We start from the raw sequence: 22,090 nt of genomic DNA, 5'->3' as shown, positions 1-22,090 counted from the left end.
TCATTGAGCACTAGACTGATTTTATGGATTATGATGTATAATGGAATGTTTTAATTGTTTTAATTGCTGCTTATATATGTTTTATTTTTATCTTATTGTTGTGCTGGCATCGAATTGTGCCTTTTGTAAGCCACCCTGAGTTCCCCCCTCGGGGGTTGAGAAGGGCGGGGTAGAAGAGCAAGAAATAAATAAATAAATAAATTCATTAACACATTTTGAAGTGTTTGGGGCAAGTGAAGTTTTGTATTTCGTAGTCAGGTGTTGTTTCTGTGGCTCAAAGTTTTAATTCAAGTAATCTGAATGAATTGTGCTGGGTTTCATTCGATCTGCTATCGATATTTTGGTGTTTCTTTTGAAGATGCAACTGTTTATCTCTGCCCATCCCCAAAATCCATTATTGCAAGTTATTTCAAGAGAATTAGATTATAATAATAAAATAATAATAATAATAATAATAATAATAATAATAATAATAATAATTAGGTTCTTGTGGGTTTTTTCGGGCTATATGGCCATGTTCTAGTGGCATTCTCTCCTGACGTTTCACCTGCATCTATGGCAAGCATCCTCAGAGGTTGTGAGGTCTGTTGGAATTAGGACAATGGGTTTATATATCTGTGGAATGGCTGGGGTGGGGCAAAGAGCTCTTCTGTGCTGGAGCTAGGTGTGAATGTTTAGCTAATCACCTTCATTAGCATTTGAAGGCCTGCCTGAGCCTGGGAAAATGTTCTGTTGAGAGGTGTTAAGATGTGCCTGGTTGTTTCCTCTCTGCTGGTTTGCTGTTGTAATTTTAGAGTTTTTAGAGTTTTTTTAGAGTTTTAGAGAGTTTTAGAGTTTTTTAATAATAATAATTAATAATAATAATAATAAAACTTTATTTATACCCCGCCACCATCTCCCCAAGGGACTCGGAGCGGCTTACATGAGGCTCAACAACACATCAATAAAACAAAAAGCAATAAACAAAAACAATAATTATGATACAATTAATATAAATTACATATAAACAATAACCAATAAACAGTAACACACAAGAATTTAAAAACCTATGGCCAGGCCAAATGTAATAGTTTAAAATTTTAAAAAGACTGCAAATGTGAAGCCCTAAAAAGAGCTTTTTTTCCCCCCAGTGTTGCTCACCGCTTCTGTGATGCCTGCAATCCCAGCTTCATTCACCACACTGGTGACCACCTCCGACGTAGACTTGGTGTTTGCGACAGACATGTGCAGAGTGATGTTCCTGAGGATCTGGGACTCCAAATCTTGCAACAAAACCCGCAAGTCACTCTTGCTCACAAATTTGGACGTCAGCCACTGAAGCAGCGATTCCGGCAAATCTCCTTGTTGGCGACCAAACAGAATGAATTTGACAGATTCCTTAACCTGAGCGTCTACCTACAAACAGAGGATTCAAGAGGTTATAATATTTATTTATTTATTTACGACATTTCTATGCCGCCCTTCTCACCCCGAAGGGAACTCAGAGCGGCTTACAAGTAAGAAGTAAATACAATATATTACATTATTATCATAGCACAATATTAGTATTATATATTACATTGTACTATAACATTATACTGTAATATTATTAGTAATATTACATTTAATATAAAATATCTAATTATAATACCATATAGTAAAGATTTTCCCCTGACATTAAGTCCAGTAAAATAATAAATGTAGTAAATAATAATAATAAAGTAAAAGAATGGAAATGTAACCATAACAGTAATAATAGAGTAAAATAATGAATGTAGTAAATAATAATAATAATAATAATAAAATAATAGAAATGTAACCATAACAGTAATAATAGAGTGAAATAATGAATGTAGTAAATAATAATAATAATAATAATAATAATAATAATAATAATAATAAAATAATAGAAATGTAACCATAACAGTAATAATAGAGTGAAATAATAAATGTAGTAAATAATAATAATAATAATAATAATAATAATAAAATAATAGAAATGTAACCATAACAGTAATAATAGAGTGAAATAATAAATGTAGTAAATAATAATAATAATAATAATAATAATAATAATAAAGTAAAAGAATGGAAATGTAACCATAACAGTAATAATAGAGTAAAATAATAAATGTAATAAATAATAATAGTAAAGTAAAATAATAGAAATGTAATCATAACAGTAATAATAGAGTGAAATAATAAATGTAATAAATAATAATAAAGTAAAAGAATGGAAATAATAATAGTAAAGTAAAATAATAGAAATGTAACGATAACAGTAATAATAGAGTGAAATAATAAATGTAATTAATAATAACAATAACAATAACAATAATAATAATAAAATAGAAATGTAACGATAACAGTAATAATAGAGTGAAATAATAAATGTAATAAATAATAATAATAAAGTAAAAGAATGGAAATGTAACGATAACAGTAATAATAGAGTGAAATAATAAATGTAATAAATAATAGTAAAGTAAAATAATAGAAATGTAATCATAACAGTAATAATAGAGTGAAATAATAAATGTAGTAAATAATAATAATAATAATAATAATAATAAAGTAAAAGAATGGAAATGTAACGATAACAGTAATAATAGAGTGAAATAATAAATGTAATAAATAATAGTAAAGTAAAAGAATGGAAATGTAATCATAACAGTAATAATAGAGTGAAATAATAAATAGTAAATAATAATAATAATAATAAAGTAAAAGAATGGAAATGTAACGATAACAGTAATAATAGAGTGAAATAATAAATGTAATAAATAATAGTAAAGTAAAATAATAGAAATGTAATCATAACAGTAATAATAGAGTGAAATAATAAATGTAGTAAATAATAATAATAATAATAATAATAATAATAATAATAAAGTAAAAGAATGGAAATGTAACCATAACAGTAATAATAGAGTAAAATAATAAATGTAATTAATAATAATAATAACAATAATAATAAAATAGAAATGTAACCATAACAGTAATAATAGAGTGAAATAATAAATGTAATAAATAATAATAATAAAGTAAAAGAATGGAAATGTAACCATAACAGTAATAATAGAGTAAAATAATAAATGTAATAATAATAAAGCAACATAATAAGTAATAACAATAGAGTAATATAATAAATAATACCAATCTTACATCCCCATTCAAAATATTTATGACTGTATCCATAAACATGGCAAAAATGGTCATGAGGTGTGGGATGCGTTGTTTACCCTGGAGAAAGTTCTGTTTGTTAATGACTTAGAACTTCTAATCTGCTTTATAGTCATTTTGATAAAGTAACAGAGACAGCTACCAAAAACATTGATATTACAAATTCTAGATAATGTAGCAACTAGGCTTGTGTAAATTAATCGTACCTCATCGTAAGTCGAAACTAATTCATTAGTATCGTACTTACGACAAGTTATCTGACGCACAGGCATGGTCTGTGCCAAAAATTACCGTATATACTCGAGTATAAGCCAACCCGAATATAAACCGAGGCACCTAATTTTACCACCAAAAAATGGGAAAACTTATTGACTCGAGTATAAGTCGAGGGTGGGAAATGCAACAGCTACTGGTAATACAAAATAAATATAGATACCAATAAAATTACATTAATTGAGGAAACAGTAGGTTAAATGTTTTTCAATGTTTACATAAAACTGTAATTTTAAATAAGACTGACCAACTTTGATTAAACCATTATTCTAACCTTTTTCAGTGTCAATGTGCTTACGCATACTTCCAATAATAATAAAGTAAAATAATAAATGTAATAACAACAATAATAAAGTAAAATAATAAATGTAATATAATAATAAAAATAAATAGAGTAAAATCAATGTAATAAAATAATAATAGAGTAAAATAATAAATGTAATAACAACAACAATAAAGTAAAATAATAAATGTAATAATAATAAATAGAGTAAAATAAATGTAATAAAATAATAATAGAGTAAAATAAATGTAATAAAATAATAATAGAGTAAAATAATGCAAATGTAATAATGCCAGTAATAGAGTAAAATAATAAATGTAATAAAAACAATAATAAAGCAAAATAATAAATGTAATAATAATAATAAATAGAGTAAAATAAATGTAATAAAATAATAATAGAGTAAAATAATGCAAATGTAATAATGCCAATAATAGAGTAAAATAATAAATGTAATAACAACAATAATAAAGCAAAATAATAAATGTAATAATAATAGAGTAAAATAAATGTAATAAAATAATAATAGAGTAAAATAAATGTAATAAAATAATAATAGAGTAAAATAATGCAAATGTAATAATGCCAATAATAGAGTAAAATAATAAATGTAATAAAAACAATAATAAAGTAAAACAATAAATGTAATAATAATAAATAGAGTAAAATAAATGAAATAAAATAATAATAGAGTAAAATAATGCAAATGTAATAATGCCAATAATAGAGTAAAATAATAAATGTAGTAATAATAATAGAATAAAACAAATGTAATAAAATAATAGAGTAAAATAATGTAAATGTAATAATACCAATAATAGAGTAAAATAATAAATGTAATAAAAATAATAGCAATAACAGAGTAAAATAATAAATAATTTTGACTCGAGTATAAGCCGAGGGCAGCTTTTTCAGCCTAAAAAAGGGGCTGAAAAACTAGGCTTATACCTGAGTATATACAGTATTTTATTTATTTATTTATTTATTTATTTCATACACTTCTACCCTGCCCTTCTCCCCCCGAGGGGGGACTCAGGGGGGTCTCACACAAGCACCGTATGATGCTACCACCATATAAACAAATACATTAAAACAATTCATTCAAACAATAAATTAAACACGCCAGTTAAAGAATCAAAACTTAAGAGAGGGTTTAAAAACTCTAAAATCAGGACAGTAAATAAACAGCAACACTCAGAAAACAGGGGAATTCCAGACAGGAAACGGTTAGGGCCAGTTAACACCTCCCAACAAAGGATTTGCCCAGGCTTTGAAGCTGCAAAGTCCTTGTGGCGCAGCTGGGTGGTCATGATTTCGAAAGGTCATGTGTTCAAAGCCAGCCCGGGTCGGAGTGAGCTTCCAATCAATTTGTGTAGCTTGTTGTCAACCTTTGCAGCCCGAAAGACAGTTGCATCTGTCAAGTAGGAAATTTAGGTACTGCTTATACGGGGAGGGAAATTTAACTAATTTATGAGGCCATAAAAATCTCCAGCAAGCATGCAAAGAATGAGGAAGGACTTCATCAGTGTCACAAATGGTCAGTGAAGCAACAGCTCCCTTGGTGGCCAGAATACCCTCATGAAAAGCTGGAATGTTAAATATCCTCTGTGTGTCTGTCTATATATGTTGTGTGTCTACGGCATTGAATGTTTGCCATGCATATGTACATTTTAATCCACCCTGAGTCCCCTGCGGGGTGAGAAGGGCGGAATAGAAATACTGTCAATAAATAAAATAATAAATAATGCTAATCAAGGTAGCCAATGGCAACCTTTACACCTGCCTCCAACAGACAAGAGTTCTTTCTCCCACCCTGATATATAAACTCCAATTGCCTAGTCTCCAACAGACCTCACCACCTCTGCCAAAGATGTGGGTGAAACGCCAGGAGAGTATGCTTCTGGAACATGGCCAGGCAGCCCAGAAAACTCACAACAACCTAGTGTTTCAGGTCATGAAAGCCTTTGACAACACATTAAGAAGGGGTTGTTTCTTAAGTTTCAATTCCTTCGGAAGTGGAAGTCTCTCTCTGTGACGCAGTAAAAAAATAACAGAGCAACCAAACCCTGCTGAGAAGCGAAGCCAAACGTGGTGGCATGCCTCTCAGCCAATGGCTTTTAAGCTCCAGAGCAGGGTGCATTTGTGACTGGAAAGGGATTGAGGGAGATAAAGCTCAAGGCAGGTAGGCAGAGAAGAGAGAGACATCAGAGATTGAAGGAAGAAGGGGGGCAGAGAAGGGAGACATACCATTAGCTTGCATTGGAGAAGATGGGGAGAAGGAGAAGGAGGAGGCCATTGATGGCTGGCTTGTAGTGGCTAACTTTAGCCTTTAGAGTTATATTGCTGGCTGCATTAATCTCTTGCACGAAAGGGCAACGCCAACTAGTTTGATATTGTTCTGAGTTGAATAGCTGCCTTGGAAACTGGATACAGTATCTAAAATTAAAAATTCCCTAAAAACTAGGGGGTGCATTTATTTATTTATTTACGACACCCTGAAGGGTGATAGCTCTTCAGAGGAGTTAACACCTGGCTTCCTTAATGAGGATAGAAAAGGACAGATTTGGAAAAACAGGAGTGAATCACAGCGTCTGCGAAGGTCAAGCAGATTAAGGGGAAAGGAAACACAGGCTTCAAAGCCTGGAGGCGTGTCACGAAACAGTTTCTTCCGTTTTAAGTACCTCTCGCCGGTTTGTCTCGTTAGGCATTGTTTAGACTGAGGCATTACCTTGGCAGATTTCCCTGTTTCCCATGGCCTACATCCCAAGAGGCTTCTAGTGCTCCAAGTACGGTTAGTGGATTGCTAACAGGTTCCAGGTTTTTACAGTGTTGCTTTTGGAATTTTGATCTAATTCATGGATATTCCTGACTGCTGAATTTTACTGTGGCTTTTTGACTTTGCATTTTCTTCTATTTTGTAACCATTTTTCATCAATAAAAAGGGATTGTTTTTTCCCCACAGTCAAGTGTGGTGGATTGTTATCTTATGGTCTCGTTTCCTGCTCTGGGTTGCAACAGGGGAGAGGAATAATGCCCAACTTGTGCTGTGTAATTGTAGAGAAATTCAAGGACATGACTTTTGTAGTTTGCTTTTTAAAAAAGGTTTTTGGTAAAAGCCAAACTATTTCCTCCAAAATCAAAAGATGAGTGAGATGTTCTGAAATTTGGGCTGCAGGGTGGGGTTGCAATGCTCAATGTGTTCTACCTTCGTAGCAAGTTTTACCCCGATAGCTGTAAAAATGAGGGAGAAAGGAGTCCCAGAAGCCCCCCAGGTGTGCAAATACTATGGAATTACAATTACTATAACGAAATAGTTTTGTTACTCTCATTATAGTAATGATTTTTTTACTAACGGTACTTTAGAAACACTTTAGAAACTAAAAGCCCCCCTGATTTTGGAATGACTTTTTATTGATCGCACATGCCTCTGTTTCCAGACACATTTGTGTTGCAATTACACGTTTATTGTTAAGTTGGTGCACAAGCCTAGCAGAACAATTCCAGAAACTGTAAGAGGAGATGTAAAATGCTACGTCAGAATGGAAAGCAAAAATGCAAGATATTAAATTGGATTTTTTTCTGGAGTTACCTTTTCCTGGAGCATATCCACCGAGGCGCAGCTCGCTTTCACACCCTGTGAGTTTAGCAGCTCTGATTTCACATGAGCTAACTCAAGCTCCAGGAGTTTAATCTTGGACAAGAAATGCTGGTTTTGTTCATCCATGTCACTGATGCAGAAAACGGGGGAAAAAGACAGGTTTTCAATTGTTAGTGGCCATTTGAATTATAGTTCTTGTTACTAGTCCTACTAATAGTAGTAGTCATCGTATCCTGCCTTTCTCCCAAAACTGGGACTCAAAGTAGTTTACAATTAAAAGAAGCATACAGTTAAAGACAAGGAAAAGTATTCACAATATTGGAAGGTGGTTGTGACAATGAGCCCTTGGCAACACTTGGGCTTCCTGTTCTAGATGCAAATTCTCATTATAAACAATGGTGTAGTTCAGGTTTGGGGGACCAGATACGACCCCTTGGGCTCTTTTCTTGGGCCCTCTTCTCTCTCACCATCCTATCTTTCCTTCCTTCCTTCCTTCCTTCCTTCCTTCCTTCCTTCTCTCTTTCCTTCCTCCTTACATCCCTCCCTTACCTCCTTTCTTTCTTTCACCCTTTGTACTTCCTTCCCTCCCTCTTTCCTCTCTTTCTCTTTCCTTCCCTTTTGTCTTTCCTTCCTTCTCTCTTTCCTCCCTCCCTCCCCTTCCACCCTTTCGTCCTTTCCTTCTCTTTCCTCCCTCCCTTCCTTTCCACCCTTCCTCCTTCCCTCCCTCCCTTCCTTGCCTTCCACTCTTTCATTCTTCCTTCCTTCCCTCCCTCTTTTCTCCCTCCCTCTTTCTCCTTCCTTCCCTCTTTCCTCCCTCCCTCCCCTTCCACCCTTTCGTCTTTTCCTTCCTCCTTCCCTCCCTCTCTTCCACCCTTTCATTCTTCCTTACTTCCCTCTTTTTCCTTCCCTCCCTCTCTTTCTCCTTCCTCCCCTGTCTTTACTTCCTTCTCTCTTTCCTCCCTCCCTCCCTCCCTCCCTCCCTCCCTTCCTTCCCCTCAACCCTTTCATTTTTCCTTCCTTCCCTCTTTCTCCTTCCTTTCCTTTTCTTTCCTTCCTTCTCTCTCTCCTCCCTCCCTTCCCTTCCCCTTTCATCCTTTCCTTCTCTCTTTCCTCCCTCCCTCTCTTCCTTTCTTCCTTCCATCTTTCCCTTCCACCCTTTTGTTCTTCCTTCCCTCTTTCCTCCCTCCCTTCCTTTCCACGCTTCCTCCTTCCCTTCCACCCTTTCATTCTTCCTCCCTTCCCTCTTTCCTCCCCTCCTCTTTCTCCTTCCTTCCCTTTTGTTTTTCCTTCCTTCTTTCTTCCCTCCCTCCCTTTCCACCCCTTTGTCCTTTCCTTCTTTCCTTCCTCCTTCACTTCCTGAATTTTGTCTCCTTTCCTTCCCTCTTTCCTCCCTCCCTCTTTCCTTCCTTTCGTCTTCCCTCCCTTCCTCCATTCCCTTCCACCCTTCCTTCCTTCTCTTTTTTCCTTCCTCCTTTCCTCCCTTCACTTTCTGCTTCCAAAAGAGAAGAGGAAGCGGAGAAAAGGGCAGTGAGGGGGCTTGGGGAGAACCCCCCCCCCATCCCGCCCATCCCAATCCGTCCTGCTATGCACCTCCCAAGTTTAAAAAGTTTGCCAATAATTGGTGTAGTTCAATGATGACCTTATCTATCTATCTATCTATCTATCTATCTATCTATCTATCTCAAAATCAAACTGTGCAGTTTTCTATGGGGGGACATTTTCAAGCCATGGGTTCTTGAATCGTACTTCAAATCACATCAGAGATGTTAAAGTAGAACCATTACCATTGGTTTACTGGCTTTTTCCTGCCACTTAATGGCAGGGTTCAAAACTCGATATAATACCATTGAGCCATACCTCGCTGTTTTCGTTTTGGTTAGCTCCAGTTCTTTTTGGATACCCTGAAAATATAAGAAAAATATTACTAAACACCGTTAATTCCCCCAGTTCTTGAATCAGGCTATAAAAGAGGGAGCGTGGAAAAAGATCCCAGGCAATAGCATCTTAGACATGCCTAAAAAAGAGCAACAGATGGTTGGATAGTTATTAGTCATGAGTCCGGGATTTGTTCTATCTGTTTGATTCGTGTTTCTGTTTTGTTCCGTCCATTCGGATTGCATGAAACAGGAAGACCCCTCCTGAAACGAAAATAGATTTGAAACGAAAGACAGGTGGGAGCGGGTACCGGCTTCAAGCCTGCTTTTTGGATTGTTGTAGGGCCTGCAGCCGAGCACCGAGTAAAGAGCGCTCTTTACTTTGTGTTCAGTTGGCCTGGGTGTGTAGGCCCAAAGCCTGCACCCATAGGGAAGGCCCTTCCTGAAATGAAAATACACTCGAAACGAAAGGCAGACGGGATCGGGTGTCATATGTTCTGCAGTTGATGGTGCTTAGTGTTGGAAGGGTTAATGTAAAGGGTTGAGTAATCTGTAAGTAAGAGTTCGTGGGTGAAAGCAATTAAGGGTGGAGGTATGCAAGAGATGGGTTGCAGCTGGGTGTATCTGGATATAAGGAGCGAGCCTTGGCACTGATCTTTGGGAGAAAAGTATCTGTTGCATTTTGGTGGTGGATGCTGCTGGTTTTCCCCCCAGGTCTGTTGGATTTTTGGTATCCTGACCTGTTTCCTGTAATCTTTGAACTCTGGAATCTTGAACCTTTGGACTGGCTTTTGACTACGGTATAGACTCTTGATCCCTGGACTTTGTTTATTGAACTCTTGGCATTTGACCACTGGACTGGAGCCCTTTTGACTACGAAGTTATTTTTTGCTATCAGTTTTTGTTTATTCTGTAGCTGTGTGCTATCTTTGTGTTTTATATTTTGGACTATAAAAACAGCCAGCAAGTAAGTGCTGTTTTAATTAAACTGTTTGATAAAACTGGGAGTTTGATTCATCTCTACCTAAATAAGGCAGAGCCCTGGCAACGTGACAGCTATGGAACTCCCTTCCCCAGCTCCATTAGATCTACCCCCTCCCTCCTGGCCAGGTATCCTCAAACTGTTGGTGGTGGATGCTGCTGGTTTTCCCCCCAGGTCTGTTGGATTTTTCTGTATCCTGACCTGTCTCCTGTAATCTTGGAACCCTGGAACCTTTGGACTGGCTTTTGACTACGGTATAGACTCTTGATCCCTGGACTTTGTTTATTGAACTCTTGGCATTTGACCACTGGACTGGACCCTTTTGACTAAGGAGTTGTTTTTGCTATCTTTATGTTTTATGTTTTAGTCTATTAAAACAGCCAGCAAGTAAGTGCTGTTTTAATTAAACTGTTTGATAAAACTGGGAGTTTGATTCATCTCTACCTAAACAAGGCAGAGCCCTGGCAACGTGACATCAGGTACCGGCTTCAAACCTGCTTTTCGGATTGTTGCAGGGCCTGCAGCTGAGCACCGAGTAAAGAGCGCTCCTTACTCGGCACTCAGCTGTAGGCCCTGTGAGGCCTGGGCGCATAGGCCCAAAGCCTGCTCCCATAGGCAAGGCCCTTCTTGAAATGAAAATACACTCAAAACGAAAGGCAGAAGGGAGCGGGTACCGGCTCCAAGCCTGCTTTTCGGATTGATTGTTGCAGGGCCTGAAGCCGAGCACTGAGTAAGGAGTGCTCCTTCCTCGGTGCTCGGCTGCAGGCCCTGCAAGTCCTGGGTGCGTAGGACCAAAGCCTGCACCCAAAGGTCCAAAGTGCCTGGGCCTAAAGTTTGGGCCTACATGCCTGGGCCTGGCAGGGCCTGCAATCAAGAGTCGAGGAAGTAATGCTCTTTACTCGGTGCTCGGCTGTAGGCCCTGCAAGAATCAATCCGAAAAGCAAGCTGCCTTTCATTTCGTGTGTATTTTATATTGTCTGTGTCATGACAATGTGAGAGCCGTTCAGCAGTGGAACTCTCTGCCCCGGAGTGTGGTGGAGGCTCCTTCTTTGGAAGCTTTGAAACAGGGGCTGGATGGCCATCTGTCAGGGGTGATTTGAATGCATATATTCCTGCTTCTTGGCAGAATGGGGTTGGACTGGATGATGGCCCAGGAGGTCTCTTCCAACTCTTTGATTCTAGGATTTAGTACATTTCTTTGCATTTGGTGCAGTGGGTTAAAGCACTGAGCTGCTGAGCTTGTTGATCGAAAGGTTGCAGGTTTGATTCCGGGGAGTGGCGTGAGCTTCCGCTCTCAGCCCTAGCTTCTGCCAACCTAGCAGTTTGAAAACATGCAAATGTGAGTAGATCAATAGGTACCGCTCCGGCAGGAAGGTAATGGCGCTCCATGCAGTCATGCCGACCACATGACCTTGGAGGTGTCTATGGACAACGCTGGCTCTTCGGCTTAGAAATGGAGATGAGCACCACACCCCAGAGTCAGACAGGACAGGACTTAATGTCAGGGGACCTTTACCTATGTTCTGGTATTGCTGTTGTTCATTCGTTCAGTCGTCTCCGACTCTTCGTGACCTCACGGACCAGCCCACGCCAGAGCTCCCTGTCGGCCGTCACCACCCCCAGCTCCTTCAGGGTCAGTCCAGTCCCTTCCAGGATGCCATCCATCCATCTTGCCCTTGGTCGGCCCCTCTTTCTTTTGCCTTCCACTTTCCCCAGCATCATTGTCTTCTCCAGGCTTGGCTGTCTCCTCATGATGTGGCATTCAAAGGACTTCCGCTTTGTCTCTCGTCTCCTTCCCTCCAATGAGCTTTAGTCGGGCTTTATTTCCTGGAGGATGGATTGGTTGGATCTTCTCGCAGTCCAAGGCACTCTCAGCACTTTCCTCCAACACCACAGCTCAAAAGCATCGATCTTCCTTGGGTCAGCCTTCCCGAAGGTCCAGCTCTCACACCCGTAGGTGACTCCAGGGAAGACCATGGCTTTGACTAGGCAATGGATCTTGGTTGCCAGTCTGATGTCTCTACTCTTTACTATTTTATCGAGACTGGACATTGCTCTCCTCCCAAGAAGGAAGCGTCTCCTGATTTCCTGGCCACAGTCTGCGTCTGCACTCATCTTCCCACCTAGAAATACAAAGTCTGTCACTGTGTCCACGTTTTCTCCCTCTATTTCCCAGTTGTCAATCATTCTTGTTGCCATCATCTTGGTTTTTTTTAATGTTCAGCTGCAACCCGGCTTTTGCGCTTTCTTCTTCCGCCTTGATTAGAAGGCTCCTCAGCTCCTCCTCGCTTTTGGCCATCAGAGTGGTGTCATCTGCATATCTGAGGTTGTTCATGTTTCTTCCAGCAATTTTGGTATTGTTATGTTTTCGTATTACAATGTTTGTACTGCACTGATGGGCTTGGCCTCATGTAAGCTGCACCGAGTCCCCCTGGGGGAGATGGAGCCGGGTATATATAAAGTATTATTATTATTATTATTATTATTATTATTATTATTATTGTTTCGTTGTTCAGCTGCAGGCCCTGCCAGGCACATAGACCCAAAGCCTTCACCTGTAGGCCCAGGCGCTTTGGGCTTATGGGGTGAAATCCCCCCCCATCCTCTGATAATGGGCTGAAAGAAAATGGATCTTTCAGCTCCAACCCCAAATATCTGACCTCACAATTTTGGGAGGATTAGACGAAAGGGACCAGGGCCCCCACCGAAAGCCAGGACACACAATGGATGAAGGTAAGCCCCCAATCCACATGACTAATAGTTATATTAGATATGAAGCTCTATGAGAGCCGTTCAGCAGTGGAACTCTCTGCCCCGGAGTGTGGTGGAGGCTCCTTCTTTGGAAGCTTTTAAGCAGAGGCTGGATGGCCATCTGTCAGGGGTGATTTGAATGCAATATTCTTGCTTCTTGGCAGAATGGGGTTGGACTGGATGGCCCAGGAGGTCTCCTCCAACTCTTTGATTCTAGGATTCTATGCAAGGCATCATGATGGCATTCCCGATTGGAGCATAGATGTTCTCATGACAAAGGGCTGTCTGCGGAGGAGCAATGCTAGATTTCCAGCACAAGTTGCATATGGCTTGGGAAAAAATCCTTCTTAAACGACTCTTAAAGGTGGTTGCTATTATAATCCAACTTTTGCCAATTAGCTGAACAGATGGCGAGGAGGGGGGAAGGGGAGGAAGTGGCAGGAAAGGAGAGCACGGGTCTCTCGCCTTTCGGAGGACGAGCAATGCCACCTGACATATGGAGTCCGGCCTAAGACTCTGGATCACATGACTGGAACCTGGGGATTTTAATCTTATTTCCACTGGGGCCCTTCTTTTTGCCTGATCCCTCTCTTGAGTGAAACCTTGAGGGATCAAAGCCAGGACAGTTAATCTGGGCTGCTTCTGCACACCGTTGAAGTGGAATGTTCCTATACAGCCACAGTGGTCCACGCTCTTGTTACATCCCGTTTAGACTACTGCAACGCACTCTACGTGGGGTTGCCCTTGAAGACTGTTCGGAAACTTCAATTGGTCCAGCGAGCGGCAGCCAGACTGCTCACCGGGGCAACATAGAATCATAGAATCAAAGAGTTGGAAGAGACCTCCTGGGCCATCCAGTCCAACCCCATTCTGCCAAGAAGCAGGAATATTGCATTCAAATCACCCCTGACAGATGGCCATCCAGCCTCTGCTTAAAACCTTCCAAAGAAGGAGCCTCCACCACACTCCGGGGCAGAGAGTTCCACTGCTGAACGGCTCTCACAGTCAGGAAGTTCTTCCTAATGTTCAGATGGAATCTCTTCTCTTGTAGTTTGAAGCCATTGTTCCAATGTGTCCTAGTCTCCAAGGAAGCAGAAAACAAGCTTGCTCCCTCCTCCTCCCTGTGGCTTCCTCTCACATATTTATACATGGCTATCATGTCTCCTCTCAGCCTTCTCTTCTTCAGGCTAAACATGCCCAGCTCCTTAAGCCGCTCCTCATAGGGCTTGTTCTCCAGACCCTTGCTCATTTTAGTCGCCCTCCTCTGGACACATTCCAGCTTAGAGTCAATATCTCTCTTGAATTGTGGTGCCCAGAATTGGACACAATATTCCAGGTGTGGTCTAACCAAAGCAGAATAGAGCATGGGGAGCATGACTTCCTTAGATCTAGACACTAGGCTCCTCTTGATGCAGGCCAACATCCCATTGGCTTTTTTTGCCGCCACATCACATTCCTGGCTCATGTTTAACTTGTTGTCCACGAGGACTCCAAGATCTTTTTCACATGTACTGCTCTCAAGCCAGGCGTCACCCATTCTGTATTTCTGCAGAGAACACACCACCCCCCTGCTGTGTCAGCTCCACCGGTTCAATTCCGAGCACAATTCAAGGTGCTGGTTTTGACCTACAAAACCCTTTACGGTTCCGGTCCAGCGTATCTGTCCGAACGTATCTCTCTCTACGTCCCACCCCGGAGTCTGAGATCATCCGGGGAGGCCCTGCTCTTGACCCCACCGCTATCACAAGTGAGGCTGGTGGGGACGAGGAGCAGGGCCTTCTCGGTGGTGGCACCTCACTTGTGGAACTCACTCCTGGGGGAAATCAGGGCGTCAACATCCCTCCTCACCTTCAGGAGGAAGGTAAAGACGTGGTTGTGGGACCAGGCCTTTGGGCAATCTGACAATTAGATATGGAAACCAGATGGATAGGACTGAAAGGACTGACAATTATGGAATTGGAATTTAAACTATGAGACTGTGAAACGCTGACTGTCAAGGAGGTTTGTATGGGTTTTTACCTATTATAATTATTGTCTTATGGTAATTGCTGTTATTGATCGAATTGTTGTTGTTAAATGATGTTATTGTCTTTTGCTGTTATGTGATGCGGGCATCGAATTGAGCCTCGCCTTTGTAAGCTGCCCTGAGTCCCCCCCGGGGTGAGAAGAGCGGGGTAGAAGCAACCGAAATAAATAAAGAAATAGATACAGAGGGGTATGGTTTCCTTTGGAATTTTTAATTCTAGCAGGGCATTAATATTCCTGGAAGTCGCACTTGGGACTTCTTGCAAGGTCTGGAAGATGCGAACGACATATCCCTCGTATTCCTCTCCCACTATTGGTTTCAAAGCACCCCCTGGATTTGGCTTCCTTACATTATCCTAGGTAACGACAACCTTTATTACTGAGCATTAGATAAAAATAAGCCGATCTTTTACCTCGGATTCTTCGGAGAGTTTTGCAAGGAGATCTTCTAAAGCCGCGATGCGCCATCCATGTTCTTGCTGCAAGGCCAAGGCGTCGATCTTTGAAAACAAAATGGGACAACGTTGTTCTGAAGCAGTGTTCCTCAACCTTCCTAATGCTGCGACCCCTCAATACACTTGTGGTGACCCCCAACCATTCATTCCCTTTTTTTCTTCCCTTCTCTCCTTCCTTCCTTCTCTACCTCTTTCCTTCCTCCCCCCTCTTTTTCTTTCTCTTTCTCTCCTTTCTTCCTTCTATACCTTTCCTTCCTTCCTTCCTTCCTTCGCATTTTGTTTCCATCCTTCTCTTTCCTTCTCCCTCCCTTCCTTCCCTCCCTCTTTCTCCCCTTCTTCCTTCACTTCCTTCCCTTTTTTCTTTCCTTCTCTCCTTCCTTCCTTCTCTACCTCTTTCCTTCCTCCCCCTTTTTCTTTTCCTTCCTTTTTTCTCCTTTCTTCCTTCTCTACCTCTTTCCTTCCTTCCTTAGCTTTTTGCTTCCATCCTTCCTTCTCTTTCCTTCCCTCCCTCTTTCTCTCCTTCTTTCTCTTCTTCCTTCACTCCCTCTTTACTTCCTTCCTTCCTTTTCCTCCTCTCCTTCTCTCCTTCTCTACCTCTTTCCTTCCTCCCCCTTTTTCTTTTCCTTCCTTTTTTCTCCTTTCTTCCTTCTCTACCTCTTTCCTTCCTTCCTTAGCTTTTTGCTTCCATCCTTCCTTCTCTTTCCTTCCCTCCCTCTTTCTCTCCTTCTTTCTCTTCTTCCTTCACTCCCTCTTTACTTCCTTCCTTTTGCCCCTCTCCTTCCTTCCTTCTCTACCTTTTTCCTTCCTCCCCCCTTTTTCTTTTCCTTCCTTTTTTCTCCTTTCTTCCTTCTCTACCACTTTCCTTCCTTCCTTAGCTTTTTGCTTCCATCCTTCCTTTTCTTTCCTTCCCTCCCTCTTTCTCTCCTTCTTTCTCTTCTTCCTTCACTCCCTCTTTACTTCCTTCCTTTTGCCCCTCTCCTTCCTTCCTTCTCTACCTTTTTCCTTCCTCCCCCCTTTTTCTTTTCCTTCCTTTTTTCTCCTTTCTTCCTTCTCTACCTCTTTCCTTCCTTCCTTAGCTTTTTGCTTCCATCCTTCCTTCTCTTTCCTTCCCTCCCTCTTCCTCCCCTTCTTTCACTTTTCCTTCACTTCCCTTTTTCTTTCCTTCTCTCCCTCTTTCCTTCCTCCCCCTTTTTTCTTTTCCTCCCTCTTTCACTCCTTTCTTCCTTCTTTACCGCTTTCCTTCCTTTCTTTGCTCTTTGCTTCCATGCTTTCTTCTCACTTGCCTGCCTGCCTGCCTGCCTGCCTGCCTGCCTCCCCCTTCCCTTCCCTTCCCTTCCCTTCCCTTCCCTTCCCTTCCCTTCCCTTCCCTTCCCTTCCCTTCCCTTCCCTTCCCTTCCCTTCCCTTCCCTTCCCTTCCCTTCCCTTCCCTTCCCTCTCTCCCTTTTCCTTCCCTTTTTTTCTGTATCATCATTTAGTTTTTTGTCATTTAGCTTTTTTGGGTTTTTAAGTCCTTTCCGCTGTTTTTTTGGGGGGGTGGGGGGGTATGAGTGATGGTCACTTGTTGGTCTATTAGGGGTATAATGTCCAAATTTTTTTGGGGGGGTGGGGGGGTATGAGTGATGGTCACTTGTTGGTCTATTAGGGGTATAATGTCCAAATTTTGTGTCAATTCGTCCAATGGTTTTGGAGTTATGTTAATTCTACAAACGAACATTACATTTTTATTTATATAGACGCCGTCCCTTGCCACATGTTGTTGTGGCACAGTTCGTGTATATGTGCTTTGTGTGTGTATATATTTGTGTATATGTGTGTTTGCGTATATATATGTGGTTCTGCGCATGCACTGTAGCATCCTTTTGCTTTTTTGGCTTTATAAGTCCCTTCCCCTGTGTCTTTCAGGGTTTTTATGAGTGATGGTCACTCCTTGGGTTGTTAGGTGTCTTGTGTCCAAATTTGGTGTCAATTCGCCCAGTGGTTTTTGAGTTCTGTTAATCCCACAAACAAACATGACATTTTTATTTATATAGATACTAGCTGTCCCCTGCCACGCGTTGCTGTGGCCCAGTCTGTGTTTATGGAAAATCGGACGACGAATTGGATCATGATTCTAGTTATGAGATGCATTGTGTTATCTATGGTTGTGTTAATATTGTATATTTTGCTTTTGTGGTTTTATATTGTATATCGTTGTTGATTTTTATTCTTGTTATAAACCGCGTTGAGTCGCCTGTTAGGCTGAGAAACTGCGGTATACAAGCAAAGTAAATAAATAAATAAATAAATAAATAAATGTGTGTATATATATGTGTGTGTGTGTGTAGGCCTGGGTAACAACGGAAAAATTTGTTTCTAAAATCGATTTGTATTTGGGGGGTTTTTTTGTTTCGATATTTAAAATAATTACAAAATTTTCCTTTTAAAAAGTTCGATATTTACGAAATTTCGTAAATGGTAAAAAATTAACGAATCGATTTCCGAAACAATAACGAATCGATTCGTTAATGGCCAAGTCACCCAAGTCAAAAAAGAAGCACTATCAAAGCCCTGGCAGACCATGCAAACAAGATCTGGGAAGCCCACCTCCTCCAAGATGAACTGAACCACCTCAACCAGGCTCTACAAGCCAATGGAGACTCCACCTCGGACATCAGAAGAGCTGCAAGACCACCGAGAAGAAGCCACGAGAGTCAAGACAAAGACCCACCCAGAGGAAAAGGGTTCTTGCCAGACATCAAGGGAACCACTGACCGCACAGGGAAGCTGATGAGGAAACACAACATACAAACTATCTCCAGACCCACCAAGAAAATCCAACCGATACTCCGTTCAGCAAAGGACAAGTGGGATCCTCTCACCTCTGCAGGAGTCTATCGCATACCATGCAGCTGTGGACAAGAAGTCTCCATAAGGACCACCAAACGCAGCCGCATTGCCCAAACACGAATCAAGGAACATGAAAGGCACTGCAGACTCCTCCAACCAGAGAAGTCAGCCATAGCAGAGCACACCATGAACCAACCTGGACACAGCATTTTATTTGAGAACACAGAAATGCTGGACCACACCAACAACCACCAGGTCAGACTACACAGAGAAGCCATTGAAATCCACAAGAAGCACGTGGACAATTTCAACAGAAAGGAGGAAACCATGAAAATGAACAAAATGTGGCTCCCAGGATTAAAAAAACTCTAAAATTACAACAGCAAAACAACAGAGAGGAAACAAACAAGGACATAGAATCATAGAATCATAGAATCAAAGAGTTGGAAGAGACCTCCTGGGCCATCCAGTCCAACCCCATTCTGCCAAGAAGCAGGAATATTGCATTCTAATCACCCCTGACAGATGGCCATCCGGCCCCTGTTTAAAAGCTTCCAAAGAAGGAGCCTCCACCACACTCCGGGGCAGAGAGTTCCACTGCTGAACGGCTCTCACAGTCAGGAAGTTCTTCCTCGTGTTCAGATGGAATCTCCTCTCTTGTAGTTTGAAGCCATGGCTCCATTGCGTCCTAGTCTCCAGGGAAGCAGAAAACAAGCTTGCTCCCTCCTCCTCCTTGTGGCTTCATCTCACAAATTTATACATGGCAATCATATCTCCTCTCAGCCTTCTCTTCTTCAGGCTAAACATGCCCAGCTCCTTAAGCCGCTCCTCATAGGGCTTGTTCTCCAGACCCTTGATCCTTTGAGTCACCCTCCTCTGGACACATTCCAGCTTGTCAGTATCTCTCTTGAATTGTGGTGCCCAGAATTGGACACAATATTCCAGGTGTGGTCTAACATCTAATCACCTCTCAACAAAAGATTGCCCCATGCACTGCCAGGCCATCGAATGCTAATCAAGGTGGTCAGTTGAAGCATTCACACCTTCCTCCAACAGACAAGAGTCCTTTGTCCCACCCTGGTCATTCCACAGAAATATAAACCCATTTTCCTACTTCCAACAGACGTGCAATGTTTTAAAAAAATCACTGGAGTGCTCCTTAGTATGAGCGACAACAATACAATCTGTGGCATGATTGCCTTTGAGCACAAAACTGTGACTGCTTACGCTCAATGCACAATGCATCGTGATTCTCAACCCACAGTGTGAAAAGGCCTCAGTGGGAGAAAGGCCTCAGTCTGAGAGAGATCTCAGTGCGAGAAAGGCCTCAGTGTGAGAGATCTCAGTGTGAGAAGGCCTCAGTGGGATAAAGGCCTCAGTCTGAGAAAGATCTCAGTGTGAGAAGGCCTCAGTGGGAGAAAGGCCTCAGTATGTTAGTAGGCCAATGCATCATCCTGTCAGTTCCCTTTCCGAAACTATCTTCCTCCTACAAAAGAAGCATCAAAACAGTGATCGAAAAGGGCTCCAAAACGGGATTACCGCTGTTTGATCAGGTTGCATCTCTTTCAGGTGCTGGCCCACTATGTTTTTAATTAAGACCAAGGTTTCGCTCTTGTCGCTCATCTGGGCCACTTGGTCCTGCATGTTCTGCAGCAAGAGCAGCATTCGGCGATACTCTTCTTCCCGGTGGTGCCATCGCTCCGACATTAAGGCCAACTGCTTTTCCAGCTCATGCACGCGGCTTGCGTCCAAGAACTTCAGCGTTTCCTAAAAATGGATAAGCACATGGTTGTATAATGCTCCAATCACACCTTTCTGGCAACTTGGAAATGAATAAGCATTAAAAAAATAAGACTGGGAAAATGAAAACAATTATAGCACCAGCAATGAATTCTGATTTTATAATGCAATTATTATTCAATATTGTCAGAATTATTACAAAATTAACTAGGCATTTTTAATGACAAAAATGTGAGAGTTAAATGGCCAGCAATGAGTTCTGATTTTATAAATATTGTCAGAATTATTAAATATTTATTACTATTATTATTAAATATTGTCAGAATTATTAAAGTCTGAGAGAGATCTCAGTGTGAAAAGGCCTCAGTGGGAGAACGGCCTCAGACTGAGAGAGACCTCAGTGTGAGAAAAGTCTCAGTCTGAGAGAGATCTCAGTGTGAAAAGGCCTCAGTGGGAGAAAGGCCTCAGTCTGAGAGAGATCTCAGTGTGAGAAAAGTCTCAGTCTGAGAGAGATCTCAGTGTGAGAAGGCCTCAGTGGGATAAAGGCCTCAGCCTGAAAGAGATCTCAGTGTGAGAAGGCCTCAATAGAATAAAGGCCTCAGTCTGAGAGAGATCTCAGTGCGAGAAAGGCCTCAGTCTGAGAGAGACCTCAGTGTGAGAAGGCCTCAGTGGGAGAAAGGCCTCAGTCTGAGAGAGACCTCAGTGTGAGACAGTCTCAGTGGGAGAAAGGCCTCAGTCTGAGAGAGACCTCAGTGTGAGACAGCCTCAGTGGGAGAAAGGCCTCAGTCTGAGAGAGATCTCAGTGTGAGAAAAGTCTCAGTCTGAGAGAGATCTCAGTGTGAGAAGGCCTCAGTGGGATAAAGGCCTCAGCCTGAAAGAGATCTCAGTGTGAGAAGGCCTCAATAGAATAAAGGCCTCAGTCTGAGAGAGATCTCAGTGCGAGAAAGGCCTCAGTCTGAGAGAGACCTCAGTGTGAGAAGGCCTCAGTGGGAGAAAGGCCTCAGTCTGAGAGAGACCTCAGTGTGAGACAGTCTCAGTGGGAGAAAGGCCTCAGTCTGAGAGAGACCTCAGTGTGAGACAGCCTCAGTGGGAGAAAGGCCTCAGTCTGAGAGAGATCTCAGTGTGAGAAAAGTCTCAGTCTGAGAGAGATCTCAGTGTGAGAAGGCCTCAGTGGGATAAAGGCCTCAGCCTGAAAGAGATCTCAGTGTGAGAAAAGTCTCAGTCTGAGAGAGATCTCAGTGTGAGAAGGCCTCAGTGGGATAAAGGCCTCAGCCTGAAAGAGATCTCAGTGTGAGAAGGCCTCAGTGGAATAAAGGCCTCAGTCTGAGAGAGATCTCAGTGCGAGAAAGGCCTCAGTCTGAGAAAGATCTCAGTGTGAGAAGGCCTCAGTGGGAGAAAGGCCTCAGTCTGAGAGAGATCTCAGTGTGAAAAGGCCTCAGTGGGAGAAAGGCCTCAGTCTGAGAGAGATCTCAGTGTGAGAAGGCCTCAGTGGGAGAAAAGCCTCAGTATGTTAGGAGGCCTCAGTTTGAGACGGCTTGGTGTGAGAGGTTTTGGTGAGAGGAAGCCTTTCCCCAATCCCATATCTTCAGATGCACTGCTCTACAACTCCCATCATCCCCTGCCTGCTTTGTGAAAAGAGCATAGGAAGGACAGCTTACATCTGAGTGCTGGACGACATACGATGAGCCTGGATGAGGTTCGACACCTGTTGCAGCATCTTCCCACCTGTACGTTCTGTGAAAGCTTGTCCAATTCAAAGCTGGGAATAAGGAAAGGAACCCTTCTGCGCCCCAGTGCCATAAACCTAAAGCAGGAGGATTCAAAAAGAAAAGCAGAAGATGCTTCCAAAAGGAAAATGGAAGGTTTCACAATATTTCAAAGTCAAGTAAACAAGATAAAATTAGCTTTCAGAAACTGTAAGCGGCCCAAATATAGTGTTTAATGCTCTAAGGTGTGGTCAGTGAACTGGCTTTTAACCCACAATTATTATCATTATTACCTGTATATATATTTGAATATAAGCCGACACGAATATAAGCCAAGGCACCTCATTTTGACACAAAAAACTGGGAAAATGTATTGATTCGAGCATAAGCCGAGGGTGGGAAATGCAGCAGCTAT

General features: G+C 41.5%; 1 protein-coding gene across 9 annotated transcripts in view; it reads right to left on the bottom strand.

Annotated features, from left to right (window-relative positions):
* Positions 1 to 22,090, bottom strand: part of LOC137094741 (SUN domain-containing protein 1-like) — a 135,020-nt gene that overhangs the window by 18,345 nt on the left and 94,585 nt on the right. For all 9 annotated transcript variants that reach the window (XM_067461948.1, XM_067461946.1, XM_067461942.1 and 6 more), the window contains 6 exons: positions 21,628 to 21,773; positions 19,769 to 19,996; positions 15,362 to 15,448; positions 9,174 to 9,217; positions 7,308 to 7,446; positions 1,141 to 1,395 (listed from right to left, as the gene is read on the bottom strand). In XM_067461948.1, coding sequence (XP_067318049.1) covers positions 1,141 to 1,395; positions 7,308 to 7,446; positions 9,174 to 9,217; positions 15,362 to 15,448; positions 19,769 to 19,996; positions 21,628 to 21,773 — 899 coding nt within the window. The remainder of the gene's footprint in view (positions 1 to 1,140; positions 1,396 to 7,307; positions 7,447 to 9,173; positions 9,218 to 15,361; positions 15,449 to 19,768; positions 19,997 to 21,627; positions 21,774 to 22,090) is intronic.

Source organism: Anolis sagrei, chromosome Y (assembly GCF_037176765.1).
Source record: "Anolis sagrei isolate rAnoSag1 chromosome Y, rAnoSag1.mat, whole genome shotgun sequence".
NCBI lineage: Eukaryota > Metazoa > Chordata > Lepidosauria > Squamata > Dactyloidae > Anolis > Anolis sagrei.
This window is presented reverse-complemented; position numbering and strand designations above follow the sequence as displayed.